The 19,760-nt window shown below is 38.1% G+C and overlaps 1 protein-coding gene across 3 annotated transcripts in view; it reads left to right on the top strand.

Annotated features, from left to right (window-relative positions):
- The window catches only part of LOC126827410 (G-protein coupled receptor dmsr-1), a 106,577-nt gene extending 88,606 nt beyond the window's left edge, over window positions 1-17,971 (top strand). For 2 of the 3 annotated variants that reach the window (XM_050556720.1, XM_050556719.2), the window contains exon 2: window positions 16,809-17,971. In XM_050556720.1, the coding sequence (XP_050412677.1) occupies window positions 16,809-17,937 (1,129 nt within the window). In that variant the 3' untranslated portion in view covers window positions 17,938-17,971. Of the gene's footprint in view, window positions 1-1,078; window positions 1,104-16,808 lie in introns of those variants that run through there. The other variant, XM_050556722.1, reaches the window with a different exon arrangement.
- The last annotated feature ends 1,789 nt before the right edge of the window (window positions 17,972-19,760 follow it).

Genomic DNA, 19,760 nt, shown 5'->3' with positions numbered 1-19,760 from the left:
AGTCTCTTGTCGAGGTCGATACCGGTGCAGGCCGAGAAAGTTCTCGTGAGTGATTCATGACAAAAATCCAAATAACCGTGTATATCTAAACATCTAAAAGTTAAGGCCCACTGCAGATATCGAAAGGCCGCGAGATGTAACTAGGGTTAGCACACGTGATTGTTGACGAGTAGGGATAGGGTCGAGCTAGCCCTGTTTACATCTCGTGTTGATCAAATCTGCAGCGGGCCTTAACTTTTAGAACTACCCAGCTTAAAGGAATTCTCGGCAGTTGGAGTCCGAAGACGTATACAGTGAGTAGGACGTTTGTTCGCTAAGCTCCTGGTCCCGTGTTCGATCCCTGCAAACAGTAAGACGTTAAACCCCATTTCATTTCATTTTCCGTCATCAATATCCCGTTTGTTAAAAACAGAGAGAGAGAGAGAGAAATTGGGTTTAACGTCCACTCGACACAAACTAGGTCATTTCGGGACTAACATATGGTTTAATTTTATTTCAATAATTCGCTTGCGCATAGGGGTCTTTAGCAGTGGGAGGAAACCGGAGGACCCGGAGAAAACCCACGAAGTTGGACAGGCGACCCTACTCCTTATCACGTACAACTGGGGATTCGAAACCACGCCAGTCGACTCAATGACAGACTTTATGATACAGCGCGCACACGCTAACCATTCAGCCATCCAACCCCCCTTGTTAAAAACAAGTAGGACGTTAAACCCCAATTCAATCGGTAGTAACCTTGACATTTGACAGTTCATTTGAGTGCGCTGTGTCGTTCAACTTACCAGGAACGCGTGACTAACAACCGGTTTAGATTTTATTTATAAGTGTATTTATTACATTAAATAAGATTTTAAGAAAACTGAAAAATAAAAAAAATAGTAATCAGAGCTTTAATAAATAAAACCAGGAAATTGAAGAAAATGTGTAAATTATTAATAAGGACTGAACGATCGTTTCTTTCAGATCTGAAATATGTTTCCCAATTAAATATTGACAAATGCGTTATAGCAAAAAGTTGGAGTAAAACCTGTCTAGGTAGAAAATACATAAATTGTTAATGGATTTGTGTGAACAATACTTTTCTAATTGATTCTTCCATTGTAAGTAAACATTGCATTTATCTTCAGCGCATTCATAGATTTATTGGTTTAAGCGCTTGATATATGTATTGTACATCGACATTGAGCTTTGATACATGAAGCTCGTTGATCTCATCCTCGCATTATGAGACGGGCTTACATCTTATTATAAAGAGTTGTATCTTGCGAGTTTTCTGGCCAAATATTTTTTCGTCCAGAACAAACAGTACAAGAAAACTAAGGTTTTAATCTCGCCGTGGAAGGAACGTGTTATAGGATATTGCTAGTGTAAATATTTTAGATCCTTCATCGACTGATAGCATCTAACTGGTAAGTAGACAAGGAATTGTTTGTGGGGTTAAACTTCCGCGTCCACTAAGGGTAATATCGCAGGCAAATGTTTCCTTGGAAACTTGCTATTTGTGCTTGCGAGACTAGCAGACAAGGAAATGGACTGTCGCCTGTTATCTTTCGGGGCCGATCACCATGAACGAGAAAGGGGTAAATTGGGTTAACGTCCACTTGACACAAACAAGGTCATTTTAGGACTAACATATGGTTCAATCTTATTTCAATAATTCGCTTACGCGTAGGGGTCTTTAGCAGTGGGTGGAAACCGGAGGACCCGGAGAAAACCGACGAGGTTGGACAGGCGACCCTACTCCTTATAATCTGATTAAAATACAGATCTACACTACATGGAAGATCTGATAGGTTGTAGTAGAAGGTCACGTCAGAGGCCATACGAGCGGCTTTTAACCCTATGAAGCCAGACATTTGATTAACCAATCAGCATTGATGTTTCTAGTGTCTTAACCACAGTTCCGTGCACCTCACGCCCAAAAACTCGCTGTAATAGATCTTGTCATTGGTTAATCCCTCACATCATCTAGAACGCGGGTTATATAACAACTCTTTCAGATCCTACTGTAGTTAAGACAGGTAAAACGAAATTGTGAAATATAAAAACGAAACGAAATAGGATTTACTTTTTAATCAGGCTGAAGTTAAGACAGGTAAAACGGAATTTGAACTATAAAAACGAAACGAAATAGGATCTGCGTTTTAACCCGATTGCTTTTCTCATAAGCTTTTGGTTCCATATATTTAAATTTTGAAATTTGAACAAAACATCGCACACAAGAATCGAATGAGTTAAATATATTTTATAGACATAGATCTAGAACTAAAAATTCAATTTTATATATATTTTATGGACCTAGACCTTAGAACTAAAAATTCAATTATATATATATTTAATGGACCTAACCTTAGAACTAAAAATTCAATTATATATATATTTAATGGACCTAGCCTTAGAACTAAAAATTAAATTTTATATATATTTTATGGACCTAGCTTTAGAACTAAAAATTAAATTTTATATATATTTTATGTAGCCTAGCCTTGGAACTAAAAATTCAATTATATATATATTTATGGACCTAGCCTTAGAACTAAAAATTCAATTTTATATATATTTTATGGACCTAGACCTAGAACTAAAAATTCAATTTTATATATATTTTATGTACCCTAGCTTTAGAACTAAAAATTCAATTTTATATATATTTTATGGACCTAGCCTTAGAACTAAAAATTCAATTTTATATATATTTTATGTACCCTAGCTTTAGAACTAAAACTTCAATTTTATATATATTTTATGGACCTAGCATTAGAACTAAAAATTCAATTATATATATTTTATGGACCTAGCCTTAGAACTAAAAATTCAATTTTATATATTATATGGACCTAGCCTTAGAACTAAAAATTCAATTTTATATATTTTATGGACCTAGCCTTAGAACTAAAAATTCAATTTTATATATATTTTATGGACCTAGACCTAGAACTAAAAATTCCATTATATTGGCCTTATACGAGGAATGTAGATAACGTAATGAGTGACCCATGCAACTGTCGGTGATGGTAAGATTCAAAATGAAATCACACGTGGTTTAAGGTCCTACTGTGCGCAGGTACGATTCGATCTTTGCGTCTAAGGAACATGGCTTTCATATCAAAATCGTGGCTTTCATAATAGTTGTCGATTTGTGTCATATTATGGTTTTCTGTGTTTTATGGGTTTAATTCTGTATAAATTTTACAAGTTCTAGATATTTATAATATGGTTTCATTGATTGTTTTAATTCTTTATACGTATTATAATTAATTGTTCTCTATTAATTGATTGTTGTTTTAATAGGAGTTGTAGATTTTCCTTCTCTTTTAAAGTTGCAATTTCATATTTTTAAGTTATATTTTTAAAATTTATTAAAATAAAGCCTTAAAATAGATGGTATCTATAAACAGTCCTACCTTGTTAAAGAATAATCCTATTAATCCTATAATTCACTATTGCCAGTTGAGAAATTGGCAAAAATATTATTTTTAAAATTTATTAAAATAAAGCCTTAAAATAGATGGTATCTATAAACAGTCCTACCTTGTTAAAGAATAATCCTATTAATCCTATAATTCACTATTGCCAGTTGAGAAATTGGCAAAAATATTATTTTCATCTTCAAATTCCAACGTTTGAAGATTACTACTCCATGGTGGAGAATAGAAAACAAGGGAGGTAATTGGGAGGTAATTGTGTTATTATTTCCGGTGTAAATGAGTTTTAAGTGTGAGATTGACACCTATGATCGTATAATAGTGAGTTGACAACCTATTGAGCAAATGACATAGAAATAATTATGTTTTGACTTTCTTAGAAAATATGAAATTGTAACTTTAAGGGTATTAATTAATTATTAGTTTTCTATTCATAGGACTAATGGTTTAACACCATCATATATTATATACTGTGTCTTAAAATTAGTTTATTGTTCCCCGTGTGTATATAACTTTCTATAAAATGTTTGATTGTGTCATTGATGGATAACGGGGATAGTGTCCTGGTTGAAACGTTGCAGTTTAGAATGTTATCCATAAGATAATTATTATGACATTGCTTTGGTGAGAGAGAGAAATTGGGTTTAACTTCCACTCGACACAAACTACGTCATTTCGGGACTAACATATGGTTCAATTTTATTTCAATAATTCGCTTGCGCGTAGGGGTCTTTAGCAGTAGGAGGAAACCGGAAGATCCGGAGAAAACCCACGAGGTTGGACAGGCGACCCTACTCCTTGTCACGTACAACCGGGGAATCAAAACCACGCCAGTTGACTCAATGACAGACTTTATGATACAACGCGCTCACGCTAACCATTCGCCCCCCCCCCCCCATTGCTTCGGTAGCGGAATTATAAAGACATAAGTAACACTTTGTGAATATCAGAAGCGGGAAAGGTGTTGTTTTTAGATATATATATATACATCCTGACGACAGTGGACGCTTTACGGTTGTCCTCGGGATCCATTTACTAGATAGGCTACTGGTTGTTTTTTTTTCTTGTTATGTTTGTGTCTTATTAAGTAAAAACAGTTGACCAAGTGTTCTTGATAAATATTTCACTGTTTAAATCAAGTGCAGACATTTCGGTTTTCAGGGAGGTAAATATATATATTTTAAAGGCACGTGGCCCTATTCGTTTTAGTCTTAAAATGGACGAAATTGGGTCTACAATCACATATTAATGTAATATGAATGTATAAACAGTGATTATATTCAATTTATAAATACAATTTCTAATTAAACATACATTATGCAAGGACTAAATCTACGTATTGCAGGTCTTTCTTTGGGTCTGAAATGTTATCTAAATTATTAATTAGATATTAATTAACTTATCCAGACCATAATCAACTCTCGATGTCATCGCTAGCCCGCGATATATACTGGATTAGGATCCGATCTGCTGCTCTGCGCTCATTCATAATTAAATCAAGAAATGGATAATCGAGACTATGTATTATATCGCACCGACTTTAGTAATGATGATCGAGGCTAGGCCCAAAATTCAATCGCTAAATTGTCAGTTCAGAGTGGATCAATTTGACTGAAATTTTCAGGGAATTCCTTTTATATCATCTAGTTTTTAACTATTATAATGAGAACTGTCAGCTCTTTATCTAATCTCCCATAATGTATATTTAAATATGTTCGGTGAAATGCGTTGTATTGTATGATATGGGTTTCTTTGTTCATAACAAATGGCATCCGAAACCATAGAATACACGACCCGTATACTTTTTTTTATAAAATGTTCATCGTGTCTTAAATATTGGATATTAGGATCCAATATTTTCACAACATCAATATTGATTGGAATGGACCAATAGTGAATTATAGTTTTAATTTCGAATATTATGGACAATATTGAGATCGAGGTATAGGCCCTTTAACAAAGCCTTCAAAGTGTATTCAGACGTGCGTCATTTTAGATAATTGTCTTATTTTCGATAGTTCGATATCAATTTTATATTCTCAGACAAAAGTATATGACCCGCCATTATTATATACGAACTCTTGTCTGATTAAAATACAGATCTATATTTCGTTTCGGCTATTGTTTATAGTTTCGATTGCCTATACTACCTGACGAGTAACGCGAAATTTTGAACTATGAACAAAACGAAACGAATTAATACTAGATAATTTGTGCCAGCCTGGCTTTGGGTGAAGTTATGAGGATTAGAACCGGAAAGATGGATCAATAAAAAAATAGATATCGCGAACAGAATAACAATTTTCTCGTAAGAGGCCGTTAAATATGTAAGTTATTGTGAGCAAGGTTGGTGAGTGAGTAAATTGCTGGTTGGCTGGGTCCAGGGTTCAATCCCCGTGTTGTCTGAGAACGTTTCCCACGCCTTGTCATTGGTGGCTAAGTGGAGGTGGGATGTTCGATCCCTGCATTGGCCGATAAAGTTCATTCAGATTTTCCAGTGTGGTTCTCCCTTGTCAGTGATGCAGGACGGAGGGCCTGACAAGGACAGCTGTCTAGTCGTTCACGGGACCTCGGTTTTTCGTCCTATTCGAAAGAATAGACAGCTGTCCTTGTCAGGCCCTCGGCCCTGCACCACTGACAAAGGGAAACCACGTCGTAAAATCCCGATCAACTTCCTCGGACAATGCAGCGATCGAACACGCGACCTCCAGGGTAGCGCGCCAGCGTCAGGGCATGATACAAGGTGCACAGTTTTCCCCATAGCACACTGCATGACCTATGTGTATCTTCATTAGCCCGGTAGCGTCAGGGAACTAGGACGTCAAACCCAATTCATTATATTTCTGTGTAATAGTAAACTCAATGGTTTGACCGAAAACAAGGCCTACGTCTATATACTTGTATTTGTGACTGTCGTTTGTTTGTCAGTCTGTTCAGGGTTGGTGGCTAAACTAGGGCTGTCCCGGGGCTGAAATTTGGTGTAAAGGGGTAGCTCGGACCGGGAAGTAACATAGGGCCACAGATCACTAAAGATTTCCCCATTGACTCCAATATTAATTCTCGTATCTTAGACCGGCTCTAACTTTTTCCCAAATGTTCGTTAGGTAGAACGCTTTCTACCACAGATGGAGCAACATGTGGCAACCACTTGCCCAAAAGCACGTATGAGGTTCTTCATGAAAAACTTGAGGTACACAAGCTGGAAGTAGAGACAAGTAAACATGCAATTTCAGGCCCTACATTTCAACCTAACCAACCTCCCAACTCTTGTATCCTTCCGCATCAAAATTATGAATATTCACAAAAACCTGGCAGAAAATGTATTTTCATACCCTTTTCTTCGATTTTACACCAGAAAGTAAAAAAAAAATAACCATGCAAAAGGGGGAAAAAGGAATAGGGAGAGGAAGACTAAAAATAGCTTTGGCGTAGAAATATTTGGTGATCAGTGTCCATAGGCCTGGCAACGATGGCGTACCACTTCCGGGTTCAGAGTTATACTTCCGGTTCATGGCTATAACCGTGCTACTCCTGGTCAACTGCTAGTAAATAATATTTTATTAAATCGTGCGTTATCATCTACAGTAGCAAATGGCGAACGCCAGCTGGCTATGTATTTGGAGACTACTGATATCTGTCGATTGCGCTGAGAGCTGAGAAGTTTTGCTGGTCAGCGTTTGACCAGGGTCATCTTGTATTATTTACTTAGTTAATCGATCCGGCTAACAGGGGGAAACATTATTCAAATAAAATGAGTGTCTTATAAGTGGGCATACGACATAAATTGACGATAATTTACTTACAAGTGGGTTGTTAAGTAACAGGAAAATTCAATAAGATTCGCTGTCTAGGGAATAGTGTCTTGACTATACAACCTTTACTGGTTTTACCAGACGATGGTTTTGTTTTTCTCTTTCAGTAAAAACATCAATGTAGCTTTTATTTAAATACGGAAGAGCTAATATTTCTTATTGTAGGTCTTTCTTTATGCCTGAAAAGTTATATAAATTATTAATTCGACATTTATTAACTTACCAAGACCATAATCAACTCTCGACGCCATCGTGTAGTCTAGATTTTCTACAGATTTAAATGCTATTTACGGTTCAACGGGGGTTGATGAGTAACCGTAAAAATGGATAATCGAGACTTTGTTTATTATCGTAACAACGGCAGCAATGACAATTGAGGCTACAGTGAATTAATTTTACTGAAGTATTCAACATTATCTTGTTACATTATCTCGTAAACACATTGTAGTGCTCTTTAAAGAACCCTTGACAGTTGGTATTCGAAATAAGAGTAGACCGTAGTGCCGCTGTCAGGGTAGAATTACGCCCTTGATAGCACGTTATATGGCGTACGCCCGTCTTCATGAGGCCAGTCGGTGAAGGACAAAAGTAAATTAAACCCAATTTCATTTGTCTAAATTAAATTGTCTTTGTATTACCCTCTTTTTTTTAACAATGGCGGTTGTTTTTTCCACCCTCGAGTGAAAACAGATCAGTCAAAATGGTTATGTTCTTCCAAGGCAAACTAATCAAATGAATCCTATGAACTTAAAAGAGAAAAAAATGTCAGCATATTGATTTTAAATTTGTTTTTATAAAATACGAGAAGATAACACAAAAAGAACTTAGTCGATAATAATGACGTCACTAGATAAAAAATAGCAAAAATATTTTAACTCTTATACTAACGGTCGGATCGGGGGGGGGGGGGTCAACTGGTTAGCGCATGCGCGTTGCATCATAAGGCCTGTCATTGAATCAACTGGCGTGGTTTCGATTCCCCGGTTGTACGTGACAAGAGTAGGGTCGCCTGCAACTCCGTGGGTTTTTTCGGGGTCCACCGCTTTCCTCCCACTGCTAAAGACCCCTACGCGCAAGCGAATTATTGAAATAAAATTGAACCATATGTTAGTCCCGAAATTAACTAGTTTGTGTCGAGTGGAGCTTAAACTGCCTCCCCCTCTCTCTCCCTCTCCCTCTCCCTATCTCTCTCTCTCCCTCTCTCTCTCGCTTCTAATAGAACAATATGCTTTTAACCTATTTGCCACGTTAGCTAGTGGCAACACAAATAATAGATTAACCAATCATTGAAAAATCAGATTTGAGTAATCAGCATTCTGACTGCGTGTTTTGGCTTCCGGTGCCTGCAGACTCTATGAATAAAAATAGTCCGCTAATATCAGCTACCGGAAATGAAAGACTGGTGTCATTATTGTTGTCACTGTTTTAAAGTTTTTGTTTGAGACTAATCTAAACTTAAAAAATAAAATGTCAGGATATTTAGGTATATATATAGTTAGTAAAGAGATGTTCTATATGTATTGGTATTCAGATTGCCATCAATGGATATCTCTGTAACTACACGGTAAGTTGAATTCTCGTATTTATTTGGGAAGTGTAATGACTCAATGAGTACGACGTTAGCTCGCTAACCCGGAGTACCGTCTTCATTAGCCCAGTTTGGAGCAGAACGGTAGGATGTTAAACCCCATTTCATTTCATTTCAGCTAACCCGGAGGTCCGGTTTTCGATCTCGGTGTTGACAAAGTTCATCGGAATTTTCCGGCGTTTGTCTTCCTTGTCAGTTGTACAGGATAGATGTTCCATGTACGTATTGGTGTGCACGTTAATGAACCCTTGACAGTTGGAATTCGATATAGTTGTAGGCCGTAGTGTAGCTTTCCGGGAAAAATCTCTAATAGCATACTGCATGACGTATTAAGGACGTTAAACCCAAGTTCATTTCATTTCATTCATCAGACACTCGACATACACTAGTTTATTTTGGGACTAACATAATGGTTTTATTTTATTTCAATAATTCGCTTGTGATTAGAGTTTTTTTTTAGCGGTGGGGTGAACCCGGAGGACGCTACTCCGTGTCATGTACAAGTCTGGGAACGAAACCATGCCACTTGATTCATTTACAGGTCTTGTGATCTAAAGCGCAACATTAGGCTACCCCCACCCTGTAACTTCTGGTGATACACCTGTAGGTTCAATCAATGTTTCCATTAATCTTACAGATGCATTATGTAAGACTTAGGTCTAGCAGTTCTTTATTTTGCCTTCAGATTTTATATAAATTATTATTTAGACATTTATTAACATGACAAGACAAAAATCAACTCTCTGGACCATCGGATGGTAGAGATTTTAAATGTTATATGAATGATTATTTAGACATTTACTGAGCAGAACAGTAGAAGGTTAAACCCGGGTACATTTCATTTAGACATTTATTCACACGACAAGCCCATACTCAACTCTCTCGACCATCGGATGGCAGAGATTAAAATGGATTAGAACGCCCGTAAGATTTAAAAATTGAGCGATAAAATAAATAATCGAGACTTAGTCCCGTTTTTCCAGTACCGCTGCTACGATAATAAACAATCTACGCTACATATTCAAACACTCTTAACTTCGCTTAGAATAAAGTAATTCATTTTTTCATTATCTATTTTTGAACTATTATAGCTAGAACTGTCAGCTCTTTATCTAAATCTTACATAATATATTTTAAGGGAACATATGTTTAGCGTTCACTAAACACAGTAATTTCGGGACTAACATATGATATGTAATGATCTCATTGCGCTTGCGAGTATACCAGATGGGTTTCCTGTGAATCCATCACCCAAAGTCAATAATCTGTTAAAGTGATTCCATGTAGGTCGGAATAATTTGATGTATTAATTCAGTCATCCTTTTATTAAACTAAGTGTTGGATATGTATATTAACAACATAAAGGAGATAAATCGCTAATATTTGACACCTAAAGATGTAATATGAATGTATATAAACTGATTTACATTCCATCGTTTCCGTTTTTACTGTAATTTCTAATCAGTTATGTTCGGCGAAATACCCGAGAAGTCTCAATCGAATGGCAATCTCTAGCGTCTGGTTATTCCAGTCTACACCGGTATTATTTATTAAGCTACTCCCCAAATAAGAACATGACGTTACCGTTTGACATGACTAATTGTGGAATATGTCTAGCCTTGTCCTTCGAGTCCCTTGTTACAAATGGTGCTGAAACGTACTCTGGTAAAATGTTTATTTTGTCTTAAATATTGGATATCAGAAGCCCATTTTTTCCAGGTAAGACCACAACATCAATCTTGATTTAAATTGACAAATAATTCGTGTTTTCAATGTAGAAGACTGTGGATGATATTGAGTTAGAGACTTATCTACGTTAAGCCCCGGTATTTGCAATTTTCCGCCCATAGTTTTTCTCCCTAACAAACGTTATACAACTAATTTAAGAATTCGATTTTTTCAACCGCTGTGGATGTTTGTATGGTAATAATTTTATACATGACAATAATGTAGTATATTTTAACTTCACACATGTTTTTAAGGCTACTTTAAACAAAGGATATACAGCAAGTGATGTAACAATGATGAACTAACCGGCGAAGTTGACGGATGATACTGAATTAGATTCCGTTCGTCCTTGCATTCCGGTTTTGTTTCCGGAATACATCTCATGAACAGCAATATAGCCTATACTGTCTTGTTCCCCAGTCTCTTGGGGGTGGTGTGTGGGGAGGGGCGGGGAGTGGCCAGTGGTCTAGAGTGTCGCGCTTCGATCTCTAGCTGGCTGGTCACCTCTGGCTTGCGGTTGTGGTTTCGATCCCTGGTGTGAGCGTATGTGGTTTGGGGATGGGGGGGTGGGAGGGTTCTTCCTAACCGCGTGGATGGGTACCCCGGGAAATACCCCTGCGCGTATGCAGATAATGAAAATGAATCGCCCGTTAAACACTAAGAACAACAGATAAATCTGAACAAAATATTGTTTTTTTCAGTAAATGTATATATTGTGAATAAGCATGCTCCCGTATTTAATATTTGTTTGTGTTTCCATGGAAACATTGACTTGGGTTTGCAAGTACACGAGGGCAAATTGTCATAATCGAGTCTTCTTATTTCACATACAATCAATGTCAATACACTCATTGAACTTTAATATTTTATGACGAGAAAAGGACACACTGCAGAGAAGGTCATAATTATGTTGGAATTTCGCCAAATACGCTATAGCAACAGTATTATCTATATAGTTAATGGGGGGGGGGGGTCCTCAAATTGCCAAAGACCCCTACGCGTAAGCGAATTATTGAAATAAAATTAAACAATATCGTCGCTTTTCTGGCGAACCGAAATATCTAAGTATTGAGAATTATGCGTTCTGTTGTTATCTCTGTAGCCATCAAATATTAACATTTATTTATGATTTAATATTTCATACATATACATATGGACACGGAACGCCATTTACATAAACGTTATTATTTGATGACTACAGAGATAACAACAGAACGCAAATTTCAAACGCATAATTCTCAATACTTAACTATATCAGATTCGTCGCTTCGCCAGAAACGCGACGATATGTTGGTCCTAAATGAGCTAGTTTGTGTCGAGTGGACGTTTAACCCCCCCCCTCTCTCTCTCTCTCTATCTCTCGCTCTCCATAGTTTATCGATAAGTACCATAACATGATGTGAAATTATAAATGAAATGGGGTTTAACGTCCTGGTTCTCAGCATCAACTGGGATAATGGAGACTAGCATACGCCATACAGTGTCCTATGAAGGACATTTTGTCCGGACAGCAATCGAATCTCACCTGAACACGGGACCTTCGTTTTTCGTCCCACCCGAAGGACTAGATCCTGTTTCTTGCCGGAATCAGCACTTCGCACCACTGTAGCCTACTCGTATTTCAAATTACAAATGTTAAGGATTCTTTTATGTGCACGTCAAATTGTACACGGGATTTGGTTTCTCGTCCTATCCTAAAGACTAGACCCTCTCTCTTGCCGGACTCACCGCATTGTATCACACTGTTAAGGATTATTTTACGTCCACGTCAACAGGTACTCGGGACTTCGGTTTATTCGAACGACCAAACACTGTTCCTGGACAAATACTCCATCCTGCACCACTAAAACGGGGGCATTTCTCAGTCAACACAGGGAAAACGCAGCGAGCCAGCGCTTTACTCGGTGGGTCATCGCGACACTCTGCTATTATCATAGTTCCAGCTTTTACGTGTCATTAATCTGACATAGTACATCATTAATTTCCCCATTGACTTTATAATGTTAAGTCTCGTCTGTTTGACCGACTCAAACTTCAACTTAACTCATGTTAAAAGATAGACATTGAAATGAACGTCATCCGTCCTCACGTCCCAGATTTTCGTGGGGTTGAACACTTTCTACCAGAGATGGAGCAACATGTGGCAACCTCTTACTCAAAAGCATGTATGAGGTTCACCATCACCATGGAAATCTGTCGATAAACTCAAGTAGGGTACAAGTAAACATGCCACTGTGTGCCATACACTTCAACGTAACTAATCTATAAACGCTCTTATCCTTCCGCCTCAAAATTATGAATATTAACGAAAACCTGGCATAAAATGTATATTCAAACCATTTTCGTCGATTCTACACCAAAAATTCAACCCAAATCGCTATGGAAAAGGGGGAAAGTGAAAGGCCAGAAAGACTATTAATTACATTTGCACTAGATTCGTGAGTAACCGGCGTAGGAATTAATCGTGTCCGGTGTCCAAATACTATGTGTCACCAGATCACAGCATGTCACAGCTATACTTCCGGTACAAGAAACATTATTGCTCTGTGTCATATAAAGACTAATTCTTAACCGGCGACAAACGAGCAAGGAAGGAACATCGAGATACACACCGCCCGTTCTCACTTCCGTTCTTATTTTGTTTCCGGAGTACACCCCATAAATCGTTCAAGATATCTTTATGGAACTCTGTGGAAACTTCAACTTAAGTTAAGAGACGGATATTGAAATGAACTTCGTCCGAGCTTTCGTCCTTAATTTATTGTCGGTGATCATCACCTAAACCTTTCAGAGAGAGAGAGAGAGAGAGAGAGAGAGAGAGAGAGAGAAGAAAAATGGGGTTTAACGTCCACTCGACACAAACTAGGTCATATCTGGACAAGCATATGGTTCAATTTTATTTCAATAATAGCGCGTATTGATTTTTAGCAATGAGAGGAAATCGGAGGACCCGGAGAAAACCCACGAGGTAGGACAGGCTACTCCTTGTCACGTACAAACGGGGAATTGAAACCGTGCCAATTGACTCAATGACAGACCTCATGATGCATCGCGCACGCGCTAACCATTCGGTCATCCACATCCTCACAACATCCCATAAACCTCCCAAGCATCGACTTAGTGTAGTTGTTCAAGGTTTTACTTTTTGCTTAAAGTATGCATAATGGCTTCCGGAACATGTCGCATAGACCGTTTTATGTATCTTGAGGAATCTTTGTACACGTGATTAACCTATTATAGGCTAAATCTATTTGCTAAGGCCAGCTCAATTTTCGTCAAGGTCGCTGAGATATAAATAAGGTTCGGACACGTCATTGTTTGCGAGATTGTAGGTCGATGTTAGGGTAAGCATTTTGGCTAGGTCAAGGGTTAGGTTTAAGCTTAGGTCTCCATATAAGCACTGACCTAGGCTGATGAAAATTCAGTTCGTGATATTTCCTGATTTTATAAAAATACATACAATACATTAGATTTATATACATAGTTTTGTTTCGCTGTTTTTGGTGTTGGTGGTACTTGTGGTATTCTGGTATTTTTGTTTCTGAAGAAAAAAAATAAAGTTGAGGCTCTCGGGTGAAAGCCACATTAGTGCGTTTCCTACCAAAGATTTGATTTTCTAAAAATGAATTTGTTTCACTGTCCCCGGTTTAGGGCTAGGGTTTGATATATTGTTTGCTTTGGGTTAGGGTGTGGACTGGGACTGGTCTTAATTAGTCGTTCAGATTTTAATTTTTAGAATATGCAAATATAAGTTTCTGCGTGACGATTTTCGGGTAATTTTTCTTGGAGATCGGTATAGATTTTTCTGATGATTGCTGCTGTTGCGCTATTATGGTACTACAATAGGGGCTTTTTGCGCTAGCAGTAGAAATATTCAAACCTAGGGGACTGTTGTTTCCAATTTGTCAATCCAGAGATTAAACGTTTTAATTTCTTCTGGAGTTTCTAAGGCATTCTTATTCTTTTCTATTGTCGTGACAGTGAGATCAAAAATGTCATGATTTGGGTTTTTGAAGTGAATTGAGACAGGTTTGTCTTTTGGTGACTATGTCTGACCGGAGACCGTTATGTACTTATTCATTTAGTACACATTATAATCTATCTATCTGTCGCGAAGGGGTAAGACACTGGCTCGCTATCCTGGAGGTCGCGTGTTCGATCCCTGCATTGGTCGAGAAAATGCATCCTGAATTTCCGGCGTGGTTCTCCCTTGTCAGTGATGAAGTATGGAGGGTCTGACAAGGACAGCTCTCTCGTCATTCGGATGGGACGAAAAACCGAGGTCCCGTGTACACATTGGCGTGCACGTAAAAGACCCATTGACAGTTAGAATTCGATTTGAGAGTAGGCCGTAGTAGTGCCACTGTCCGGGAAAAATTTCCCTCATAACATACTGTATGACGTATGCCCGTCTTCATTAACCCAGTTCGGGGCAGAACAGTTAAACCATATTTTAATTTTCTCTTTATATATAGTTATCGATGATAACATATCTTTTATCTACCTACTAATTACTTTATATTACCTATATCACCTGTTAATCTTTCGGGTCATCGGTACTAACATGAAGTATTCTTTAAGTGGCATTTAGTAACTGGGCAGATAAATAAACTATAAACATTCTTCTTGAAAACAGTTACTGATTTATTAGGCGACGTTTCGAAGAGTATTCTCTCAACGTTTTCAAGCTTGAAAACAGCTACTGATTTATTTAGGCGACGTTTCTAAGAGTATTCTCTCAACGTTTTCAAGCTTGAAAACAGCTACTGATTTATTAGGCGACGTTTCGAAGAGTATTCTCTCAACGTTTTCAAGCTTGAAAACAGCTACTGGTTTATTTAGGCGACGTTTCTAAGAGTATTCTCTCAACGTTTTCAGGCTAATACCTGTTATTTAACACGAAGTAGTTACTGTCTGTTAAAGTGTCATTACTGAAGACCAACTTCTAGCAACCTAATAGAAATGAAATGAAATGAAATGTGGTTATAACATGTCTACTTTTCCTCGCCGACTGAACTAATGAAGTCAGGCAACTTAAAAGAGATAATTCATGTTTAGGAACCGAAATAGTGTTATGTGTTATATCATAACGAGCATATTAATCAATCCTTTGTTTTGTGGAAGACCTATATTAAATGGAGTGATAAACACTTTATAAGTAGGATTAGAGATTGTTGTAATTATCGGACTTCCTTGTTGTGGTTTCTTCGTGATCGTAAATAAAACTACAGGTTAGTTGTTGCTACAACTTTATTATTAAACTGTTCAGCTTTGAAGGTCCTCCTTCTCAATAAAGCATAGATAATGGCTGCTGGGTAAGCTCGGTTCAATTTCGCTCAACATCCTCTTTTATAACACTCTAATTTTTGTATGTCATAGACTGACCGTGACGTTAATTTCATTCCCAAATCTGGAATAAACAACCCCATTCCCCAAAGACCGAGGGGAGAATTTTACCTTATTTGGTCTACCAAACACACGTCATAAACAAGGTAAAATGTGATGGATATTTTGTCAATGGTAAGGATTTTACTAAAATATCACTGTTTTTTTTTATATAAAAATATATCATTCACTTTCTTTAGTACATTGACTCTATAGAAAGTGTGAACCAAATAGTTAGCTAAAGATACAATATGGTCTTACAATAGTATTACAATATTAAATGATGTTGAACGTTTTACTTTTCTAATAACGAGGTAAGTACGATTAGAGAAGAGATGGCGTTGAATGTTCTATACGGGGGAATTTTGCCCGGACAGTGGCAGTACAGTCTTATCTCATTGCGACTTCCAATTGTCAGTGGTTCTTTAACATGCACGCCGATGAGTACACGGGACATCAGATTTTTGTTCTATCTGAATGACTAGAGACTAGACTGTACTAATGAAGACGGGGTAGGTAGGATTAGAGATGTTGAATTCTTACGAGGGAATTTTGCCCGGACAGTGGCACTACGCCCTACTATCATTTCGAATTCCATAACATGCACGCCGATGTGTACATGGGACCCCAGTTTTTTGTTCCATCCGAACGACTAGACTGTACTACTGAAGACGGGGTAAGTAGGATTAGAGATGTTGAATTTCCTACGAATTCCATAACATGCAAGCCGATGTGTACACGGGACCTCAGTTTTTTGTTCCATCCGAACGACTAGACTGTACTCATGAAGACGTGGTAAGTAGTTTTAGATCTCTAACGATTACAAAATAAATGCTGATTTAATGGTGGAATATTTGTGTGTTTCAGGTACCTGGAGAATAGTGTAAGATGCGGTCCATCCGCTGATATCAAGATGGTGGATAGGCCACAGGTCAACCCGGGCCTTGAAAACTTCTCCTCCTGGTATTCAGCTTTCCATGGTTACGCCAGTCTGTGCGTCTGTATGTCCGGGATATTGTTAAATATATTCAACGTAACGGTACTGACTCGTAAACACATGCATACTCCAGTAAATCACATCTTAACTGGATTAGCAATCTCAGATATTACCACCATGCTATCGTATGTGCCTTTTGCCATTCATTTTTATTGTGTTTATCCGACGGATGTCAGTACTCCAGAGAAGAACAGCATTTATTGGATGACCTTTCTGTTGTTCCATATCAACTTGACAACGGTAACTCATACTATTTCTATATGGCTCTGTGTATCGCTATCCATCATCAGATTCTTGCACATTCGTTCTCCGACTCGTGCCAGATCTATACGGATAGCTCGGATAAAGCAGTCCAAGTATCTGGTGTTGCTAGTTTACTTTGCCTCAGTGGTCGTCATGGTTCCCAATTATTTAACAAATGAACTCAAACCCGTTCAGATATCCAACAACGAAACCAATTCAACGCTATACGTCCTGGAGAGCTTAAGATTAGGCAAAAACGACACGGGACCCCTGGTCCTCATTAATGTGTGGATGTACGCTGTTGTGGCTAAACTCACTCCGTGTTTGTTAATCACCGTCTTCGGCTGTATGCTCCTGTATCAAATGCAGGTCCAAGTACGGAAGAGAAGAAGCATCATAGCCAAATTCAGCGGATCGAGTGGCATTAAGCTACGGGAACACTCTCGGACAACAAAGATGCTCATATCAGTGATCGTGTTGTTTATTGTTACGGAACTACCGCAAGGTGTTTTAATTGTGTTAAGTGCTTGTAAAAAGAATTTCTTTGATACGGTATATTTACCCCTAGGTGATATTATGGATATTGTTGCCCTGGTTAACAATGCCGTCAATTTTGTACTTTACTGTTCTATGAGTACTAAATTCCGCGAAACTTTCCTCAGACAATATTGTTCTGTGCCTAAATTCCAAAAAGCAGACAATGGATTTAATTTACGTGAGAAATTTGATTCCTTCAGTAATAATAATCAAGTTTAAATAGTCCATTATTAAAAAACATTTTGTTCATCAAGAAATTATCTTTTCAATAATAAAGTGTTGACCCAGAAGTGTTTTATTAACAAATACCCCTAACGTCTGTATACATATACATAACAGTATTAACAAATACCCCTGACTTCTATATACATAACAGTATTGTATATGTTAACAAATACCCCTGACTTCTATATACATAGCAGTATTCTATATGTTAACAAATACCCCTGACTTCTATATACATAGCAGCATTCTATATGTTAACAAATACCCCTTACTTATATATATTATATACATAACCGAATTCTTAACAAATACCCCTGACGTCTGTATACATAGCAGTATTCTATATGTTAACAAATACCCCTGACTTCTGTACACATAACAGTAGGCCTATTCTATATATTAACAAATACCCCTGACGTCTGTATACATAGCAGTATTCTATATGTTAACAAATACCCCTGACTTCTGTATACATAGCAGTATTCTATCAGTATTCTATAGGTTAACACATACCCCTGACTTCTATAAACATAGCAGTATTCTATATATTTATTTCCACTCAGAGAAACAGTATGTAGTTTTGATAAACAGAAATCATGAAGCCCAAGATATGTACCCTACCCCTAACCTATGGCTATGCGATATCATTATTGTGCAAGCAGACGTAAAACACTAATTAGTATTACCTAAGAAATGAACCCTCACCCTTAAATACCAATCAGCATTTACCCAAGAAATGAACCCTAACACTTACCCAGTCATTTCCGCTATTGTATAAGCATGCATTAAACATCAATTAGCACCACCCAAGAAATGAACCCTAACCCTTACCCAGTCATTTCCGCTATTGTATAAGCATACATTAAACATCAATTAGCACCACCCAAGAAATGAAGCCTAAACCTTACCCATGCGATATTACTATTGTGTAAGCATACGTTAAACACTAATTAGCATTACCCAAGAAATGAACCCTCATCCTTACCCATGATATATTAGTAACACTATTGTGTAAGCAGGTATTCCAAAACCACCACCACCACCACCCAAAAAGCTATATTTGTTTTATCTTAGCAACCTTACCACGATTAGTCCACACACCATGTCAATCACCCTTCGACCTTCACAGCATGTTGTGTCAGTAAGACACGGACTCTCAAGCCAGGATGTTCTGAGTCCGATCCTAGTGTTCGCCGAGAAAGTTCCCCGGAATGTTCGAGCCTGGCTTCTCTTTGTCAGTGAGGCAGCGTCTCGTCGTTTTTCAGAAAAAAAAACGAAGCCCCGTGCACAGATTGGTGAACACCTAAAGGAACCCTTAGCAATTGGAATTGAAAGAAAGGAAGGCGGGAGTTGCCTCCCCTCACAAAAGCACTCTGCATGTCCTATGCGTGTCGTTCTTGGTTGACGGGAGTTGCCCCCCCCCCGCCCCCCATAGCACTCTACATGTCCTATGCGTGTTGTCAGTGATAGGCGGGAGGTCCGACCCCTCATAGCACTCTAGATGTCCTATGCGTGTCGTTCTTGGTAGACGGGAGTTGCCCCCCCCCCCGCCCCCCATAGCACTCTACGTGTCCTATGCGTGTTGTCAGTGATAGGCGAGAGGTCCGACCCCTCATAGCACTCTAGATGTCCTATGCGTGCTGTAATTAGTAGGCTGGAGTTGCTCTGTCATTGAGTCGACTGGCGTGGTTTCGAATCCCCGGTTGTACGTGACAAGGAGTAGGGGCGCCTGTCCAACCTCGTGGGTTTTCTCCGGGTCCCCCGGTTTCCTCCCACTGCTAATGACCCCTATGCGCAAGCGAATTATTGAAATAAAA

The sequence above is a fragment of the Patella vulgata genome, chromosome 7 (assembly GCF_932274485.2).
Source record: "Patella vulgata chromosome 7, xgPatVulg1.2, whole genome shotgun sequence".
NCBI classification, from domain to species: domain Eukaryota; kingdom Metazoa; phylum Mollusca; class Gastropoda; family Patellidae; genus Patella; species Patella vulgata.
Note: the sequence above shows the minus strand (reverse complement) of the source record. Positions and strands in the feature narration are given on the sequence as shown.